Raw genomic sequence first — 17062 nt, 5'->3', positions numbered from 1 at the left:
CCGCAATCCAGTAATGATGAAAACCTTCAGTTCAATTTGACTTTCTTCAGTTGGTCAACCTCGAACAACAACAATTTCATTGCCCACAAACACCCAAATATGTGTCAATATCCAGTTTCAAACAATATCCCATTCACAACCTCAACTCCAAATCCAGAGTTGACACGTATTTGTTCACACGTAAGACCAAGAGATAACAAGTTTCACTCGTTGACGGAACAACATCTTCGGTCTCACAATAATCGTGTACACCGGGCCATACAGACGAAAACACCAAAATACTTTTTTTTTCTCGTTAACTTCGCCTAAAGTTAACTTCGCCTAAAAGTCAACTTCGCCTAAAAGTCAACTTCGCCCCTCAATAACTTCGCCTGGCCATAACTTCGCTTGGCTGCTAACTTCGCCTGGCCAATAACATCGCCGAAACCCTACGAACAGTGACGGCAACTTCGCCTGAATCCCATAACTTCGCCTGCGGCGCTGATCGGCCAGAAACGATCAGAAACGTGTCAGAAACACCAAAACGCAGATCTCGAACCATAGCATAAGAGCCTAATGGCTCTGATACCACTTGTAGGTCCCCCCGGGGCGTCGCCGATCGATACGAGATCCGCACGAGGTCTAGGAGTGCGGTATCCTCCTAGATTCGTTTATTGGTGTAAAGATAAAGAACACAAACACGTACACGAACAAATACAAGAACGAATACAAGAACGGGATAATCAAATCTGCAAATTCTTATATAATAATCAAAACACGTTACATACCGTAACCAAACAGAAAACACGACTGACCCGAGGTGAGCTCTACCTCGGGTCGTCTCACACGACTCTCCTTGTCTCTTACTCTCTCTAAACAAACAAACTGCTCAAAACACACACTAATTTCTGGATTACTAAACCTAAACAAGACACACGTATATATATATAAAACATTCTCGGGCCGGGGCTTCAGTAGGCGAAGTTGTGCTAACTTCGCCTATGGCGAAGTTGTTCTAACTTCGCCTAAGGCGAAGTTGTGCTAACTTCGCCTGTGGCGTTCCGCTGGTCAGAATTGCATAGCGACGGTCACAAAATGCACCAACAAGATTTCCTGAGGTAGCTCTTTATGGGATGAAGTTTTGGACGTATCAAGGTGAAACAACTACGGTAATCATAAGACTGGCCAAGGGTCAATACCGTTTGGTCCATCCAAGAGATTTGTTGAAGTTTGGCAAGAATGACATCAAAACACTAGCGGCTTTCAGATTACTGCTGAGCCACTTTATGAGCCAGCCGCTAAGGAATATACGAGCTTGGTAAGATCGATTATTCGTACAGGTTTATGGGCAGACGCGCATAGGGAAGCAGACGCTGACATACTTGAGCATGAATGATGATGAAACAATAAACCAAGGGGGAGATTGTTGGGCTACATTTGGTGGTTTATGCTTTGTATTTGTGGGCTTAGTTGGGCTATAATATATGTAAACCGAAATCCCTAGATTTCGGTGGGCTTTAGTATGTTTTGGGCCTAGGTTGGTAGTCTATGTATATGATGTATGTAACTCATTGTAGGTTGTTCGTCTAAGTTGGTCGATCACCCGTGTAAATGTGTTAAGGGCTTAAGCACCCGACGTAGTAATATACGTGTGTTTTGAAGCTTGTTCATCGTGTTCATCGTTGTTATTTGATTGTTATAGAATCAACTTGCTTATTAGTTTCCGCCTAATAAATGAGTTAATGGATATCACATTGAAAGATCCTGTCACGGGACTTACATTAACAATATGTGTTTGATCTGATCGAAAGATATCAATAAAATCATTGTATTAGTAAGTTAATAAGTTTTAATAATTATAATATCATTAGGCAAGCAAGTTTGGGTTATTTTGATGCGGCCCATTATAAACCAACTTGCTTTGATCCACCATTGCAAACGGTTAATCGGGTGCCGGTACGCTTGTAACACGAATTCGGGCTCGGTACACACCAAACGCGTAACCAGACACTTGTATGAGCGAAACGCGTTAGTGGGCTCCGCTACACATGAAACGCGTAATTAGGCCCTGTTGAATAGAAGCTGATAAAAAAAATTCTTAATGTACAGTTAATTTTTTTTTACGCTACGCCTGAAATTATTGTCTAGATCCGTCACTGCTAACGACTAGAGATTTATACAACAATGAGTAAAACTAGTAGTTGGTATAAATGAAAAACCCTTGAAAGATATTTTTACAAATCAAGATAAGCATGTTAAAAGTTTAATTAAGATATGTAATTATAAACCATTGAACAAGCGAATTTTGTAAGTCAAGCTATGTATGCTAAAAATTTACATAAATCCTTTCCTTTCCTTTTTCTATTGAAAATGTGTGAGATATTTCTTTGGAGTTTTAACTGTCTTACATGTTAAAATACTAAAAGGGTGTTCGCGCGATACAACGAGAAACACATACTTTGATAGTTATGTAGTAAGTTTATGGATGTTCATTGTTCCGTTTGGAACTGGAACCGTTCATCAGCTTGGTTTCATGGTTGAACCAGAGCTGACCATACATATTGAAATGCTAATTATTTACTTATTTATATTAGATATGTTTTATAATATATATTAGATATAGTTAAAATATAGTTGAACAAAGTTTTATTTAATATGAGTAACTTGTCTATTACAACTTTAATTTAGCCCAATTTCCAGTACGATTTTTTTTTTGTAATATTTGTTTTTGTTATGATTTCGCCTTGTATTTATTCTAATAAGGGTTATCATTTATGTGACCAAACATTCTTTGTTCATATTATGATTCTCTTAAGTAACGTATTAATTAGTGCTTAGTTTGAAGTGAAGGTATAGACAGATTAATAATTTTTATTTTAAACTCAATTTGTTATCTAAGTATAAATTATATCGGAACCTAATCGTTGGTAATGGTTCGGGTTAGTTGGGTTTTAGTTTTAAGTAGTTTAGTTTCAGTTTTCGACTACAAAAAAAGTGTAAAGTGATTCATGGTTTAATTTAAAACCATCAAAACCGAACCGCAAACACTTATGCATATTTTTTTACTTCGAAAACTATAGCAATATCATACTCAATTTAAAGATAATAAAATGCTCGTTTTATGATGCCTTTTATTTTAAAATATATTAGCATATGAAAAAGTTATGACCGCTTAAAAATCGTGTGGGTAGTTGAGTTAAAAGTAAAAATAAAAGAATATACAAGTAAAAGATTAAATACCAATGTTACAACTTTAAAGGATGAAAATTGTAATTATTTTGAAGAAATTTCAAATACACATTTCATATAACAATTGTCACACCCCCCCCCCCCCAGCCGAAGGCGGAAACGCTGGGGCGCGCGTAGATTGAAATCATGCACATGGTACTAAATGTAAAAACTCATACTAGAATAAACCAACATATTGTTCAAACCAAACAAAATCCAAATAGAAAACATGACATAGCAATTTATTCATTAAACTTCTAAGTCTGACTTATCCCCTATATAAAACTTCAAGAATCTTCATAACTTAATTTCCATCACCTGAAAAACATGCGAGAGTGTCAACTAAAAATACTTGGTGAGAACATAGGTTTTAAAAATAAGTTTTATGTTGAAAACATTCCATATGTGTTAAGTTACTTGTATATTTTTGTGATTACAACCAAACTCTGACACGTTTAGCGAGTCGTCTAATCCATGATTAGACTATTATGTTTAATGTTTAAAGATCGTCGGATTCTGAACACACAGGCCTCTACCCGGGCGGGTCGGGCCAATAGATCTATAATCATACTACCACAGGCTTAACAAGTTAATGGTTGTACATGCGATTAACTATACAATTGTAATGATTACACATAACGAATATAATGAAATAAAGCTTGAATTAAATAGCATGTATAAAAGTAGAATAAATAAGTTACATATTTCCACCCCAAAGTATAAAACGTTTAAAAGCATGAAAAGGGGCTATGAACTCACCTTGCTTGACGGATGAACACGAACACGAGCAAGAGTTTGTTGCACCGGTTACGGGATGCCCTAGATTAAGTTATGATTTTTAAATTAGTTAGAGTGCCGCATACTAAAATGTTCTAAACCAAGAGCATAACCTCCAGCAAGTTGATTCCCAGGTAAGAGTCACGGGTCCAATGGGATTGTTTACGCCACTCTTGCCTTCGACAGAACCGTTTGCTTGTCAGATACATACATACCCAGGTTATACTCTATTTGTATACTAACTCAAAATGTTTTAGAATGGTTTTGATAAATAATAAAGTACGAGGTTAAAAGTGTAATATCATATAGTTTGGGTGTTTATTGTCATTTAGGAAAGTATATGGTTCAAAGTATAAATATTATAGTTTAGGTTGTTTATTAGCATTTATAAAAGTATAGGGTTTAAAGTGTAAATATTATAATTTAGGATATTTATTAACATTTGTGAAAGTATAGGGTTTAAAGTGTAAATATTATAATTTAGGATATTTATAGACACTTATGAAAGTATAAGGACCAATTATGTAAATATATTTTTAGTTATGATAACTTTATGAGTTTTTGAAGATTATAAAAATATTCATAGTTGTTCATAGAAAAATTATACTTTAATCAAAGATTTTGAGAAAATAATTATGATTTCTTAGAATAACATGATCATCATAATCTTTTTAGAGCAAAAAGTAAGGGTTTTATTAACAATTTATGATGATCATGATGAGAGTATATGAACAACTATGAAGATTCAAATAAAACTCAAGAATATAAGAACAAACTCAAAGAAATTCAAAAGAATAAGATTAAAATCAAAGAAATATGAAGAACAACAAAGAAAACATGTAAAACTTACTTGATTATACTTAGAGAGAAAAGAGAGAATGGGATTTTGTGTGAAAAATTATGAGAATAAGAGGCTCTATTTATAGGCCAAAAATTGAGGTTTGAATACAATTGAGATAGAGATAAAACTTATTTAAAACTTAAGAGATCACCTTAAAGATAATGATAATAATAATATACAATAATAATAATAAAATATATGTGTGTGCCCACACTAAAAGTGCACGGCACTTTAGTGAATTTAACGTCTTTTTTTTTACAAATTAAATGATTTAGATAATGTAAAATTTGAGAAATAAGGTTAAAATAGAAGGTTCTAGAATGTTATCTTTTTAAACCACATGATTAATTTAAATACTTAGGGTAAAATTAATAATAACAAAATATTTTGTTACATGTTATAAAATATTAATCTAGGCATTCCGGTTCAACGTGATATTAACGAGTAAACATGTTTATGATGAAATGAACATAGGATCATGTAATCACGCATAAAAAGATAATGTTATTCAATAAATGACACATAATTCAACACTAATAAATGTAATTAATATGAGAACTTTATTAAATACAAGCACAAAAGACTAGTGTTTTTGCAAGAAAAATCCATAGATGTTACAACAATGACATTTTTGCCCCTATTCAAAGTTGTACATTATGCATTAAATGTTGTAAATTACTTAAAAATATGATATAGCCCGTATAATACACGGGTAGTTAAAAAAATATAACAAAAAAATTAAATTTCATAATATACGTAATAACATACCTTATGGATTTATAAGATACAAATAATGATAAATAAAGTTTTGTAATTCATAAATATCTAAAGACTCATTTAATACAATATTTAAAGTTACATGTGTAACTTTGCAAGTAATTCTATAAATAGTAATAGTGTTAGTTGACATCATATTTGGCTATTCTAATTGAATAATATGTGTAGGAATTGCTTTGCTTTAATAGTATAATAAGCATTTTAATTGGTCCAATTAATGGTATGTTAGTGGTTTATTATGTTTAGTGGGTTGAGTTATACAAAGGCTAACAAAAATGAGAAGTGCGAGAAATCGTAGTTGATTAAAAGTAATTGTACATATTTTCTCTCTCCACATGCAAGTCACATGTCAATTCCTTCATCATTTTAAAACGTTCATAACTTTTTCATGCAACATTATTTTTTTAAAAAAATTTCACTATAATAACAAGCGTTTTTTATCTTCAATATGAGTATCACTTTGTTATATAAAAATTAAAAAACAATTACGTCATTTTGTCATTGTGTCTTTTCGTCGTTGTGTCTTTCTGTTTATCATTGTGTTTTTTTCGTCATTGTGTCTTTAAAATCATCATTGTGTTTTTTTAAATGCTAATAATACGGTTGTGTAATAATAATACATAAATATAATGATAAAATAACAACAAATTATCAAATACATAAAACACAATGATGAATACATATTACACAATTACATGAAACGTAAAACACAATGATGAATACATATAACACAATGACTTGAAACACAAAACACAATGGAAACTACATATTACGCAATGACATGAACGTAATATGCAATGACTAAAATACAATGATAAGTAGTAAGACAAATGATGAGCACAAAGACAAAATGGCAAACAAAAAGACACAATGACGTAATCTTTGTTTTAATTGCTATCTTTAATATGAGCATCAATTGATAACACAATGATCAAAATCTATAACACAATGCATAGAAAAACCCAATTAAAAATCATAATGAACAACCAATAACGTAATATAAAAAGCCCACTAATTTTTTTATATTTTTATATAACAATATGGTACTCATATTAAAGATAAAAAAAGCTTGTTGTTATGGTGAATTTTTTTTAAAAAAATAATGTTGCATGAAAAAGTTATGGAAGTTTTAAAATGATGGGGGAATTGATATGTGTCTTGCATGTGGAAAGAGAAAATCAACAAAAGTGAGTTATTACCTTTATGCCCTTTTCATCAATTTATTTTCTTAATTAATCTCCAGCATTCTAATCTAAGACAATGGATTAGATTTCTTCTTACACTTCTCATTTTTGTTGTTCTTTGTATTTTAACTTTACCATATATTTAGTATAGATTAATTTGTTTGATCTTGAAGTTAGAAAGCGGTTAGCAAATAACTAACAACAAAAATGAGGCTTTCGTAAAAGATTCACGTACATGTAATAAATATAAGAAATTTGTAACGTGTGAGAAAATATGATAAAAATAATATAATCATATTGAAAACACAAGTCTAGCCTTCACAAAGGAAATCAAATGCATTATTCATTTGACCTTGTAACTAAAATCCACGTTTAAACAAAAGAATACTTTATTGAGGTACCATAACTAGCATATTGAGGCTTGCTTAAATATGGGAAAACCCCTAAGGAATTTGTTGTACGTATAGATTTGATTGTAAAGTTACTTTTTTCTACAATTCTTCCATAAGTAAAGATACATTAATATGTTATACCTAGTGGTGCTTGTAGTTGAAAGATGAAGTTTTTTCTTTTAGTGTTAGGTAAGAGTCTTAATTAAAATATAAGCATATGGTACAATATTATTATTTGTTTAGAAGTGTAGTTAAACACTATAGAAAGCTAAAATTTATATATTGATATTCATAATAACTTTATAACAATAATCTTTCAAGGGCAATGAAGACATGAAGTTGTAAGAATTACATTTCCCTTTGCTTGGTTCAAATTTAGCTTCCACTAATTTTTCTCTATAACTTACACCACCTATCAAACACAAGTTATGATACTACTTGCTGATTAACAGGGTATTCATGTGTAAATTGTTTTATATATATATATATATATATATATATATATATATATATATATATATATATATATGGGAGGTTATAGTAAAAATAAGTAGTTTCTTAGAAAGACTAAAAATAAATCATAACCATTGAATCATATTAATCAATGATTGAGATTTAAAATTACCAAAAACTGACATAATTTACTAGAATTACTCTTTCATCATTATAACCGACATAGTTTCCTAAAAATATTCTTTTACCATAGGTTTTAATACCAAATGTCAAAAATTTATTGTTTTTATCAATCCTAAGAAACTCTTTATTCTTATTTGAACACTTTTCTATATATATATATATATATATATAACATATTAAATAGGAACTACTAGATATTAAACAAAAGATACACAAAAAGTGAAGTATAAAGTCATTTATTAGATATATTATTATACATAATTAAAAAACATGATTCCTATGAATTGAAATTGATTATAATAAGTACGATAAATGAATTACCAAATCGGTCCGGTGGAACGAATCTAAATTGAAAGAAAAAGTTAAAATTGATATGATAGATTTAAGATTAAAAATTAGTTCAAATATGATGGTACATTGTCGCACTAAACCATATTCCGTATTATAATATTATAACTTTAAAAGTCGATAATACAATTTTTCATATTATTTATTTCTCTTAATTAATGCCACGCCGATGCCACCGTGAGTGTCCGCCCCTTCCACCCAAAACTAATCCCACCGGCGTCTTCCTTCGCCGTAAAACCCGGGTTCCCAAGACTCACTGAGTACACCTTTTGAAGTAACGAGTCGGCGTTGAGTTGACTCAGCACTCTTGGCTCGAACCCAGCCATACTCATCCGAACCCTCCATTTCCCAAAAACCTCACATCTCTCAACCCGGTCCCTCCCTTCACACGCAACCGAGTTCACTATTTTCCGACTCAGTCCCTCTTCTATCCTGACTCGGTCCGACTCCCCCCTACCCATGGTTGCGTCAAGCGACTCCAACAACGCCCCGTAGTACCCCGCCACTTGACTCACGCGTGTCTCAAACGACGCCGTGTTGGCGTTCAACTCCTGCTCCACAACCGTCACCAACGCGGGTGACAACCCCTTCACCCGCCGCAACACTTCATCCCGCAAATTCTCAGTCGTCACACTCTCGTCGGGCAGCTTATACAACTTAAACGCGAAATTCACCACCAAAACCTCGTCGGGTTCCACCATCAAAGACGCCGAATCAAGCTCGCTTAAACTAAAATTCAACACACAAAACGAAAACTTAACATCGAGCTTATTCGCAAGCGACTTAAGACCATCACCCACAAGATTCAACACTTCAACAACCCCATTACCAAAATCAACAAAAGTCGTGATCTTCAACGAAACTTCAGTCGGCGCGTCCTTGTCACGCGCCGTCGCAAGCACGTGGAGCAAGTACACATACTGAACCCCCTTCCCGATATCAAAATCCACCACATGAATCTGTTTCCCGGCGTCAAGAATCGCCTCATTCGCCGCCATGAAACCCAGCTTGAAACACACGGATTTGTCATACAACAGTTGCGTAGCCAAAATGTGTTCCTTTCCGTACAACTCCGATACGGCGGCGGGAGCCAAACTCAGCCTTGCCCGAAGAGCCGACGTCATGCAAAAACTCAACCGTTGTTCCGGCGAACCACCGGCGTTAGCCACCTGACCAATCCGGTTAACAATCTCCGTCGCAGAATCCAGTTTTCCGTCGGCGATTGCGGCGGCGGCGTCAGCTAGCAGCTGGGTAAGACAAATCGTGGCCGCCGGAGATGCAGAGGATGAGGCGCATGATGACGAAGATGATGACGTCGGCGAGAGAGAAAGCAGGTTGTCCGGTTTGGTGACCGGACCGCCACCGAGAATATTCTGAATGGTCTCCGACCACTCGCTGTTAGTCACACCAGACACGACGTCGTTTTCGCCGTCTTCATCGTCTAATAACAACTCTTTTTCTAATTCTTGTAACCGTTTCCTCATCTTTCCTTCCGTTTCTTGACTTTGCTTCGCCGTTAAATTATTTAACGACACACGCGAAGGATTATTATTGTTACTATTATGAAAATTACTCCCCATCACGCCGTTAAAGTTTCCGTTACCGAGATTATTAAAACTATTAGAACGAAACTGTTGCATCACGGGAACACCGTACCGCGGAACAGACCTAGACCCAGACGACGTCGTATTAATACTTACCGACGAAATCTCCGGCGAACTGGTTAAATCGACGAGCGGGTTATACGGGCGATGTTTAACGTTCCTTAAAAAGAAGGCCGCTTGCTGTTGGATATGTCGTTGCTGCTGGAACTCAGCTAACGATCGTTTTCCGATCAAATCCATGTGAGAGGAAGAATCGGCCAGTGGTGACCGGTATTGCGGGGTGGTGGTGTTGTTGTTTAGAGGGATGGATCGTCCGGTGTTGTTGACGTTGAAATAATCGCCAGGGAATCCCGACGGCATGTTTGATTGATTCCGACGGGTGAGACAGAGGTTATATTATTATTATTATTAGTTATTAAATATAAATTAAATGGGTAAGAGGGTAGTAGGCATTGAGGGGAATTTTTGGAAATGAGAGAGGGTTTCGTGAAAGCAAAATTGGATTGATTCTGGTTTTTGATTATTATTATTATGGGGGTGGGGTGGGGTGGGGTGGGGTGGGGGTGGGGTGGCAGAGAGAGAAAGTGGTTTTAGAGAGAGATGGTTTCCAACTGGCTTAATGTCTTGTGATTGCTTTCTTTACATGACAAAGGCTACCTCTGCACTGCCTCTTTGTACTGTACAACCTTCTTTTTTATTTATATTACAGATTTGGTTTAACGTGAAGAAAAATCTCCCTATTTAAAATAATATTTCATTAGCAAAACGGTTATTCGGACATTTATGGTAAATTAATGGACAGTTTTTCTTAAAACCTTCCTATTTGGTTTTATGTTTCAGTTAGGTGGATGTAGATGCAAATTATTTACTTACGTGCTATTTTTAGAATACATGTAAGAGAATACAGAAAGTATATCTTATTTATGATCATCGACATCATCTCCGCCTCCATCTTTTTACATTAATTCGAGCTCTTATCCTACAAGGTCAAGTTCATGCATCTGTAGATCATTCTCATCACTATATGGCAATGCGGGATATACGCCGCATTGCCGCACACGGCGATGAGGTGGCATGATGGAATTGTTTGGGGTGGAAGAAGGTGAATTGCGTAGAGATCTTCGTGTTGTGGTAAATGTAGCGGCAAGAGAGCTCACCTAAGCTGTTGTAGAGGCAGTGATGGATAACGGCGTTCACGCTGATCCTGTAGTGAGTTGTGTGCACAATATATAGTTAAGCAACAACAAAGTGATGTGGATTATGAACCCTAAATAAAAAAGAAAAAAAATAACATAATGTAAAGTTGATTGTGAATCCAAAGGAAAAATCAAATCTAAAAGTTCGTGACATTCAACAATCGAACAATATGCAAGATGAAAAGGAAACAACTGCTATTGTCGAGCCTATGGAACACCGTAACCACTTTAACAGATAACCTTCTAATGTCAGATTCGTTGTTTGTAGTTTCGAATGAACGTTGATAACAGTGTACGAACGACATAAGTTTGTTATTGTGCACTATGTCACTTAGTTGAAAAGAGGAATAGGGCAATAAAGTACAAAGTGTTATCTTCAATCTACGACTCCAAGTTTCACAGGTGAGTCGTGAAACAACTAAATTGCGGTAGACGACAAGGAGTTACTTTTCATTAGTGTTTTATGGCTGACGTTATATTTGCCGCCTAGGGTCTAGATTACAAATCATTTATTGTTTGAGATTTTGACAAATTCGAGATAACCAGATGGAGATGCGTTAATGGGAAGAGGAGGATCCAAACGGGTAGCGATGACGATAGGGGTAGTTTTAAATCGATGATGACATGGGTGGTTTTAAATCTTTTTTAGATTTTTCATAAATGGATAAAGTGATATTTTTTGAAAGTTTAATGTAAGTCCAGACATAAGCATAATTTATCAAAAGTTATGATAAAAATGAAATTTTATTAGTATTACTAAAATATACATTTCACTATTAACATTTTATTTGGTAAAAATAATTGCATTCACATCTTATCCTCCATTTCTATCTCCATCTTTTAATATTATTAAGACAGTGGTTGATGTGTAAGAATGACAGACGAAATAAAATTAGTTACTGTGAAGGGAATGGAAAATAGGGTATTTGATTGGTCAATGGAATAAATCACATATCATACACGGAATCTCATTCTCTCTAAATATGTCAAAACCATTTCATTTGAATCCCTTGTTTTTTCATATTACATTCCCTCTTTCACCATTTTTCAGAATACCACCATTGTTGCTTCCACCACCATCGTCGTCATCACCATAGTTGTTGTCATCGCCCCCCCCCCCACCCCCCACCACCACCATCATTACCATTGTTGCTACCATCATGCAACAATCCACATCACCACCGCCTCCATCGCCGCCAACAGTACCAATGCCAGCACTATCACCATCACCACCACCACCATTACCCATATTTTTATTTTGGTAGATTTTCTTTGTTTTGAGGCATGAGTATTTTCGTTATTTGTACTCATTCATCTGTCTGTTCCTACCTAACAAACAACATAAAGTAATGATCCATTCAATTTTCATAGGTTAGCTAAACAAAAACAATGGAATGGTAACGACCTATTGCATTTATTTGTCATTCCAGTCTCTCGTCTATTCCATTCCATCGTCCATTCAAACTAATACTTTGTAACATCCAAAAATATTTCGGTCCAAATTGGACAATTTAGGAAAGATGAGGGACTCATGTAACATCCATAAAAATTTGGTCCAATTTTAACAAGCTAATAAAAATGAAGGGTCAAAAATATTTTAAGACAAGTAATGGGAAAAATAAGATAAAGAAACGGAAGTATCTTATGTTTAGAACATAAAGAAGGAAACTCCATCTCACATGGAAATAAGGAAAGAAATGAAAGCACTTTATAAGGAAGAAAATTCCCATAGTTATGTTTTTATGTAGCTAACCACTCTCAGTGGTCCTAGCGGAGGGTGCGAAGCACCCGATAAGCACGCGCTACGGGCAGTGGTGAGATAGTTAAAATTTCCGAAACCCTAGAAAACGGAAAGATTTTGTTGACCGGCTACGTTATACCTGTACAATTATTGCTCATGACACTAGCTGGCTTTGATATAGTTATAGGTATGGACTGGTTATCCTATAACCGTGCCCGTATCATTTGCAATAAGAAAACCACAGAACTCCAAGCCCCTGACAAATGAACAATTCAAATCGCGGGCGACAAAGACGCTGGTCAAGTTAGCATAATCTCTATGATTAAAGCTAACAAATGCTTAAATCAAGAATGTTTAGCATTCGTGGCTTATGTGACGGAAGAATCGAAGCCTAAGGCAATCAAATACGTACCTATAGTATCCGAATTTCCCGACATCTTTCCAGATGAACTTCCAGGTATACCACCTAATCGAGAAGTCGAATTTAGAATAGACTTAATGCCTGGAACCGCTCCAATTGCTAAATCCCCTTATTGATTAGCTCCAACGGAGATTAAGGAGTTAAAGAAGCAATTGGATGAATTGTTAGAGAAGGGATTCATACGTCCAAACTCATCACCTTGGGGAGCTCCGATACTATTTGTCAAAAATAAAGACGGTTCCATGATGATGTTCATCGATTATAAAGCCATGAACAAAGTAACTATTAAGAATCGATATTTGCTACCAAGAATTGACGACCTATTCGATCAATTGCAAGGAGCGAGTTTCTTTTCGAAAATAGATTTATGCTCTGGATACCATCAATTGAAAGTTCAAGAGGAAGATATTCCGAAGACGGCTTTTCGGACAAGGTATGGACATTATGAATTCACTGTAATGCCATTTGGACTTACTAATGCCCCAGCCGTTTTCATGGACATGATGAACAGAATTTGTAAGCCTTATTTGGATAAATTTGTAATCGTATTCATCAACAATATAGTTATTTATTCTAACTCGGAGGAAGATCATAAAGTTCATCTTAGGATCTTACTTGAAATACTCCAAAATGAGAAATTGTATACTAAATTTTCCAAGTGCAAATTCTGGCTGTATGAAGTACAATTTCTTGGCCACGTTGTTAACGCAAATGGAATTCAAGTAGACCCTCCAAAGATTGAAGCAATAGCTAAATGGGAGATTCCTAGATCGCCAACCGAGGTTCGAAATTTCCTAGGTTTGGCTGGATATTATAGAAGATTCATCGAAAATGTCTCCCGTATAGCAGTTCCCTTAAGTTCGTTAACCCGAAAGAATGTTAAGTATGTATGGGGAACCAAGAAACAAGAAGCATTTGATTTACTTAAACAAAAGCTCACTAATGCACCTATACTGGCTTTGCCCGAAGGAACAGAGGATTTCGTTGTATTTAGTGACGCATCTCATTCAGGTTCGGGTTGCGTACTAATGCAAAGAAAGAAAGTAATAGCTTATGCTTCTTGTCAATTGAAAGTATACGAAAATAATTATACGACTCACAACCTAGAATTGGGTGCGATAATTTTTGCCTTGAAGTTATGGAGGCACTATCTTTATGGAGTCAAGTTTATTGTGTACACTAATCATAAGAGTTTAAAGCACATCTTTGATAAAAAAGAACTTAACATGCATCAAAGAAGATGGATGGAAACCTAAAAAACGATTACGATTGTGAAATCATCTATCATGATGGAAAGGCAAATGTGGTAGCTAACGCATTAAGTCGGAAAGAACGTGAGAAACCCAAGAGAGTTCGGCTTGAGATTAGAGCTACAAATAGATTTAATCGAGCAAATCAAGAAGGCTCGGAAGCAAGCAATCGAGGAAAATCAAATCTCCTAGGAAAAGCGTAATTGCACAATTGATTCTTTAGTCAAAGGAGATGAAGATATACTCAGTCTTGGAAATAGAATCTGGGTACCGATTGTTGGTTATTTACGAGAAAGGATCATGAGTGAAGCTCATAGATCAAAGTACATGATGCATCCCGACAGTGATAAAATGTATCAAAATCTTAAGCCGAACTACTGATGGAATGGGATGAAGAGAGATATTGCTCTGTATGTTACTAAATGTTTAACTTGTTTGCAAGTCAAGGCAGAGCATCAAAAACCTTCAGGTTTGCTTCAACAACCTGAACTTCCTGTGTAGAAATGGGAAATGATAACAATGGATTTCATTACGAAACTTCCTAAGACTACCCGGCAGCACAATGCTATTTGGGTCATTATTAATAGGTCAACTAAATCTGCTCATTTCTTACCTATCAATGAATCTTACTCTATGGATAGATTGGCACGAATATACGTAAATACTATCGTAGCCTTACATGGTGTGCCATTATCTATCATATCTGATCAAGACAGTAGATTTATGTCTCATTCTGGAATAGTTTTCAGCAAGCATTAGGAAATCAGTTGAATCTTAGCACTGCTTATCATCCTCAAACTGATGGGCAGAGTGAAAGAACAATTCAAACACTTGAAGACATGCTCCGAGGTTGTGTGATCGATCTAGGAGGAAGTTGGGATGATCACCTTCCTCTAATGGAATTCTCATATAATAATAGTTTTCACACAAGTATTTAGGCCGCACCATTTGAAGCATTGTATGGACGGAAATGTAGAACGCCTGTATGTTGGTCCGAACCTAGAGATAACCAAATGTCTGGACCTGAGATAGTCCAAGAAACAACGGATAAAGTGTTACACAGAATTAAGTCGGCAAGAGATCGACAAAAGAGTTAATGCAAATATTTTCCGTAAGCCGTTGGAATTCCAATTAGGCGATAAAGTATTATTAAAAGTATCACCATTGAAAGGTGTTGTACGATTCGGCAAGAAAGGAAAATTAAGTCCTCGTTTTGTTGGACCATTCGAAGTACTAGAACGAATCGGCACAGTTGCTTATCGCTTACTTTTGCCAGAAGATATGAAAGGAATACATGATGTATTTCATGTCTCTTAACTTACGTAAATGTCTGGCTGACGAAACTTTAACCATGCCCTTAAAGGATGTCGAAATCAAGGTAAATCTAATATTTTTAGAACAACCCCTACAAATTGAAGACTTCCAAATTAATAAACTTAAACAACGAAGGCTAAAGTTAGTCAAGGTAAGATGGAACTCCCGAAGAGGACCAGAGTTTACTTGGGAGTTAGAATCAAAAATGAAAAAGAAATACCCACATCTGTTCTAGCAAATCTTGAGGGCGAGATTCATGCTAAGGTGGGGAGGATGTAACAATCACAAAAATTTGGTCCAATTTTGGCAAGCTTATAAAGATGAAGGGCCAAAAAAATTTTAAGACAAGTAATGGGAAAAATAAGATAAAGAAATGGAAGTATCTTATGTTAAAGAAGAAAACTCCATCCGATATGGAAAGAAGGAAAGAAATGAAAGCACAATATAAGGAAGAAAATTCCCATAGTTATGTTCTTATGTAGCTAACCACTCTCAGTGGTCATAGCGAAGGGTGCAAAGCATCCGATGCGCACGAGTTCGGGTGAAGGGCGATGGGCGCGATGTGGCACTTTGTTGGCGCATTTTGTACTTCGCATTTTTGAATGATGAAAGCCAGATCTAGAATTGACGAGCTATAAATTCAGGAAATTTTGTTCCTTAGCGCGACGCGAATGAATTGGATCTTGAAGCTTTGTAACGCCAGTTAATTCTGGTTTCAAGAATTAAAGCTTGTAGAGTATGTATAATTCTCGGGATTTATCTGACGTTTCTCGGAAGCCTTTGCGTCATCTCGGTACGTTAAACCATTTAACTTTCCTTCCATTTTGCCTTACACTTCAATTTGGAAGGACTTGGATGTAACTTTTGTTTTTATATCATAAAACAAAACAAACCCTAACCCTAACTCCTACCAGCAGCCTATCGCAGCAGCTACAGCCCTCCCACCTCGTTTTCCGTGCAGCTCCAGCCAAGTTCCAGCCCTCCCGAGTCTAATTCAAGGTCGGTATTAAGTGTCTACAACTCTTTTACACCTTAATTGATCATATTAACGAGTTTATTGGTCGTTAAGAATGAGCTTTGATGATAACAGCTTGCTGACAGATTCGTATACGTTTATTGTAGGGTCTGTAACGCAATGTTACTCCACTGTTTTTGATTGATTCTTGATTCCATGATGATCTACTTTGAGTATAGTTTCCATAAAGGTATAATACGTAATTTTTGGACGAGATTTGAATGGTTTTTATGATTTTATAAAATTGAGTGTCAAAGCTGATGCGGGATGTCGGATTCTGGTCTGTCTTCCCGACATCATAACTCTTTTTCAACAAGTCCAAATTAGTTGGTTCCACTTCTGGAACTTAATATTTTGAG

At 35.5% G+C, this 17062-nt stretch overlaps 1 protein-coding gene across 1 annotated transcript; it reads right to left on the bottom strand.

The window, feature by feature from the left end:
* Positions 1 to 8141: 8141 nt before the first annotated feature.
* On the bottom strand, positions 8142 to 10126 carry LOC143597326 (scarecrow-like protein 8). The gene has a single exon (XM_077075854.1). It carries the CDS (start codon positions 10124 to 10126, stop codon positions 8318 to 8320), a length of 1809 nt encoding a protein of 602 aa, XP_076931969.1. The 3' UTR covers positions 8142 to 8317.
* Positions 10127 to 17062: the final 6936 nt, after the last annotated feature.

This window comes from Bidens hawaiensis, unplaced genomic scaffold (assembly GCF_021521415.1).
Source record: "Bidens hawaiensis isolate Kalapana, Puna unplaced genomic scaffold, B.hawaiensis_p1.1 tig00048113_1, whole genome shotgun sequence".
NCBI classification, from domain to species: domain Eukaryota; kingdom Viridiplantae; phylum Streptophyta; class Magnoliopsida; order Asterales; family Asteraceae; genus Bidens; species Bidens hawaiensis.
Note: the sequence above shows the minus strand (reverse complement) of the source record. Positions and strands in the feature narration are given on the sequence as shown.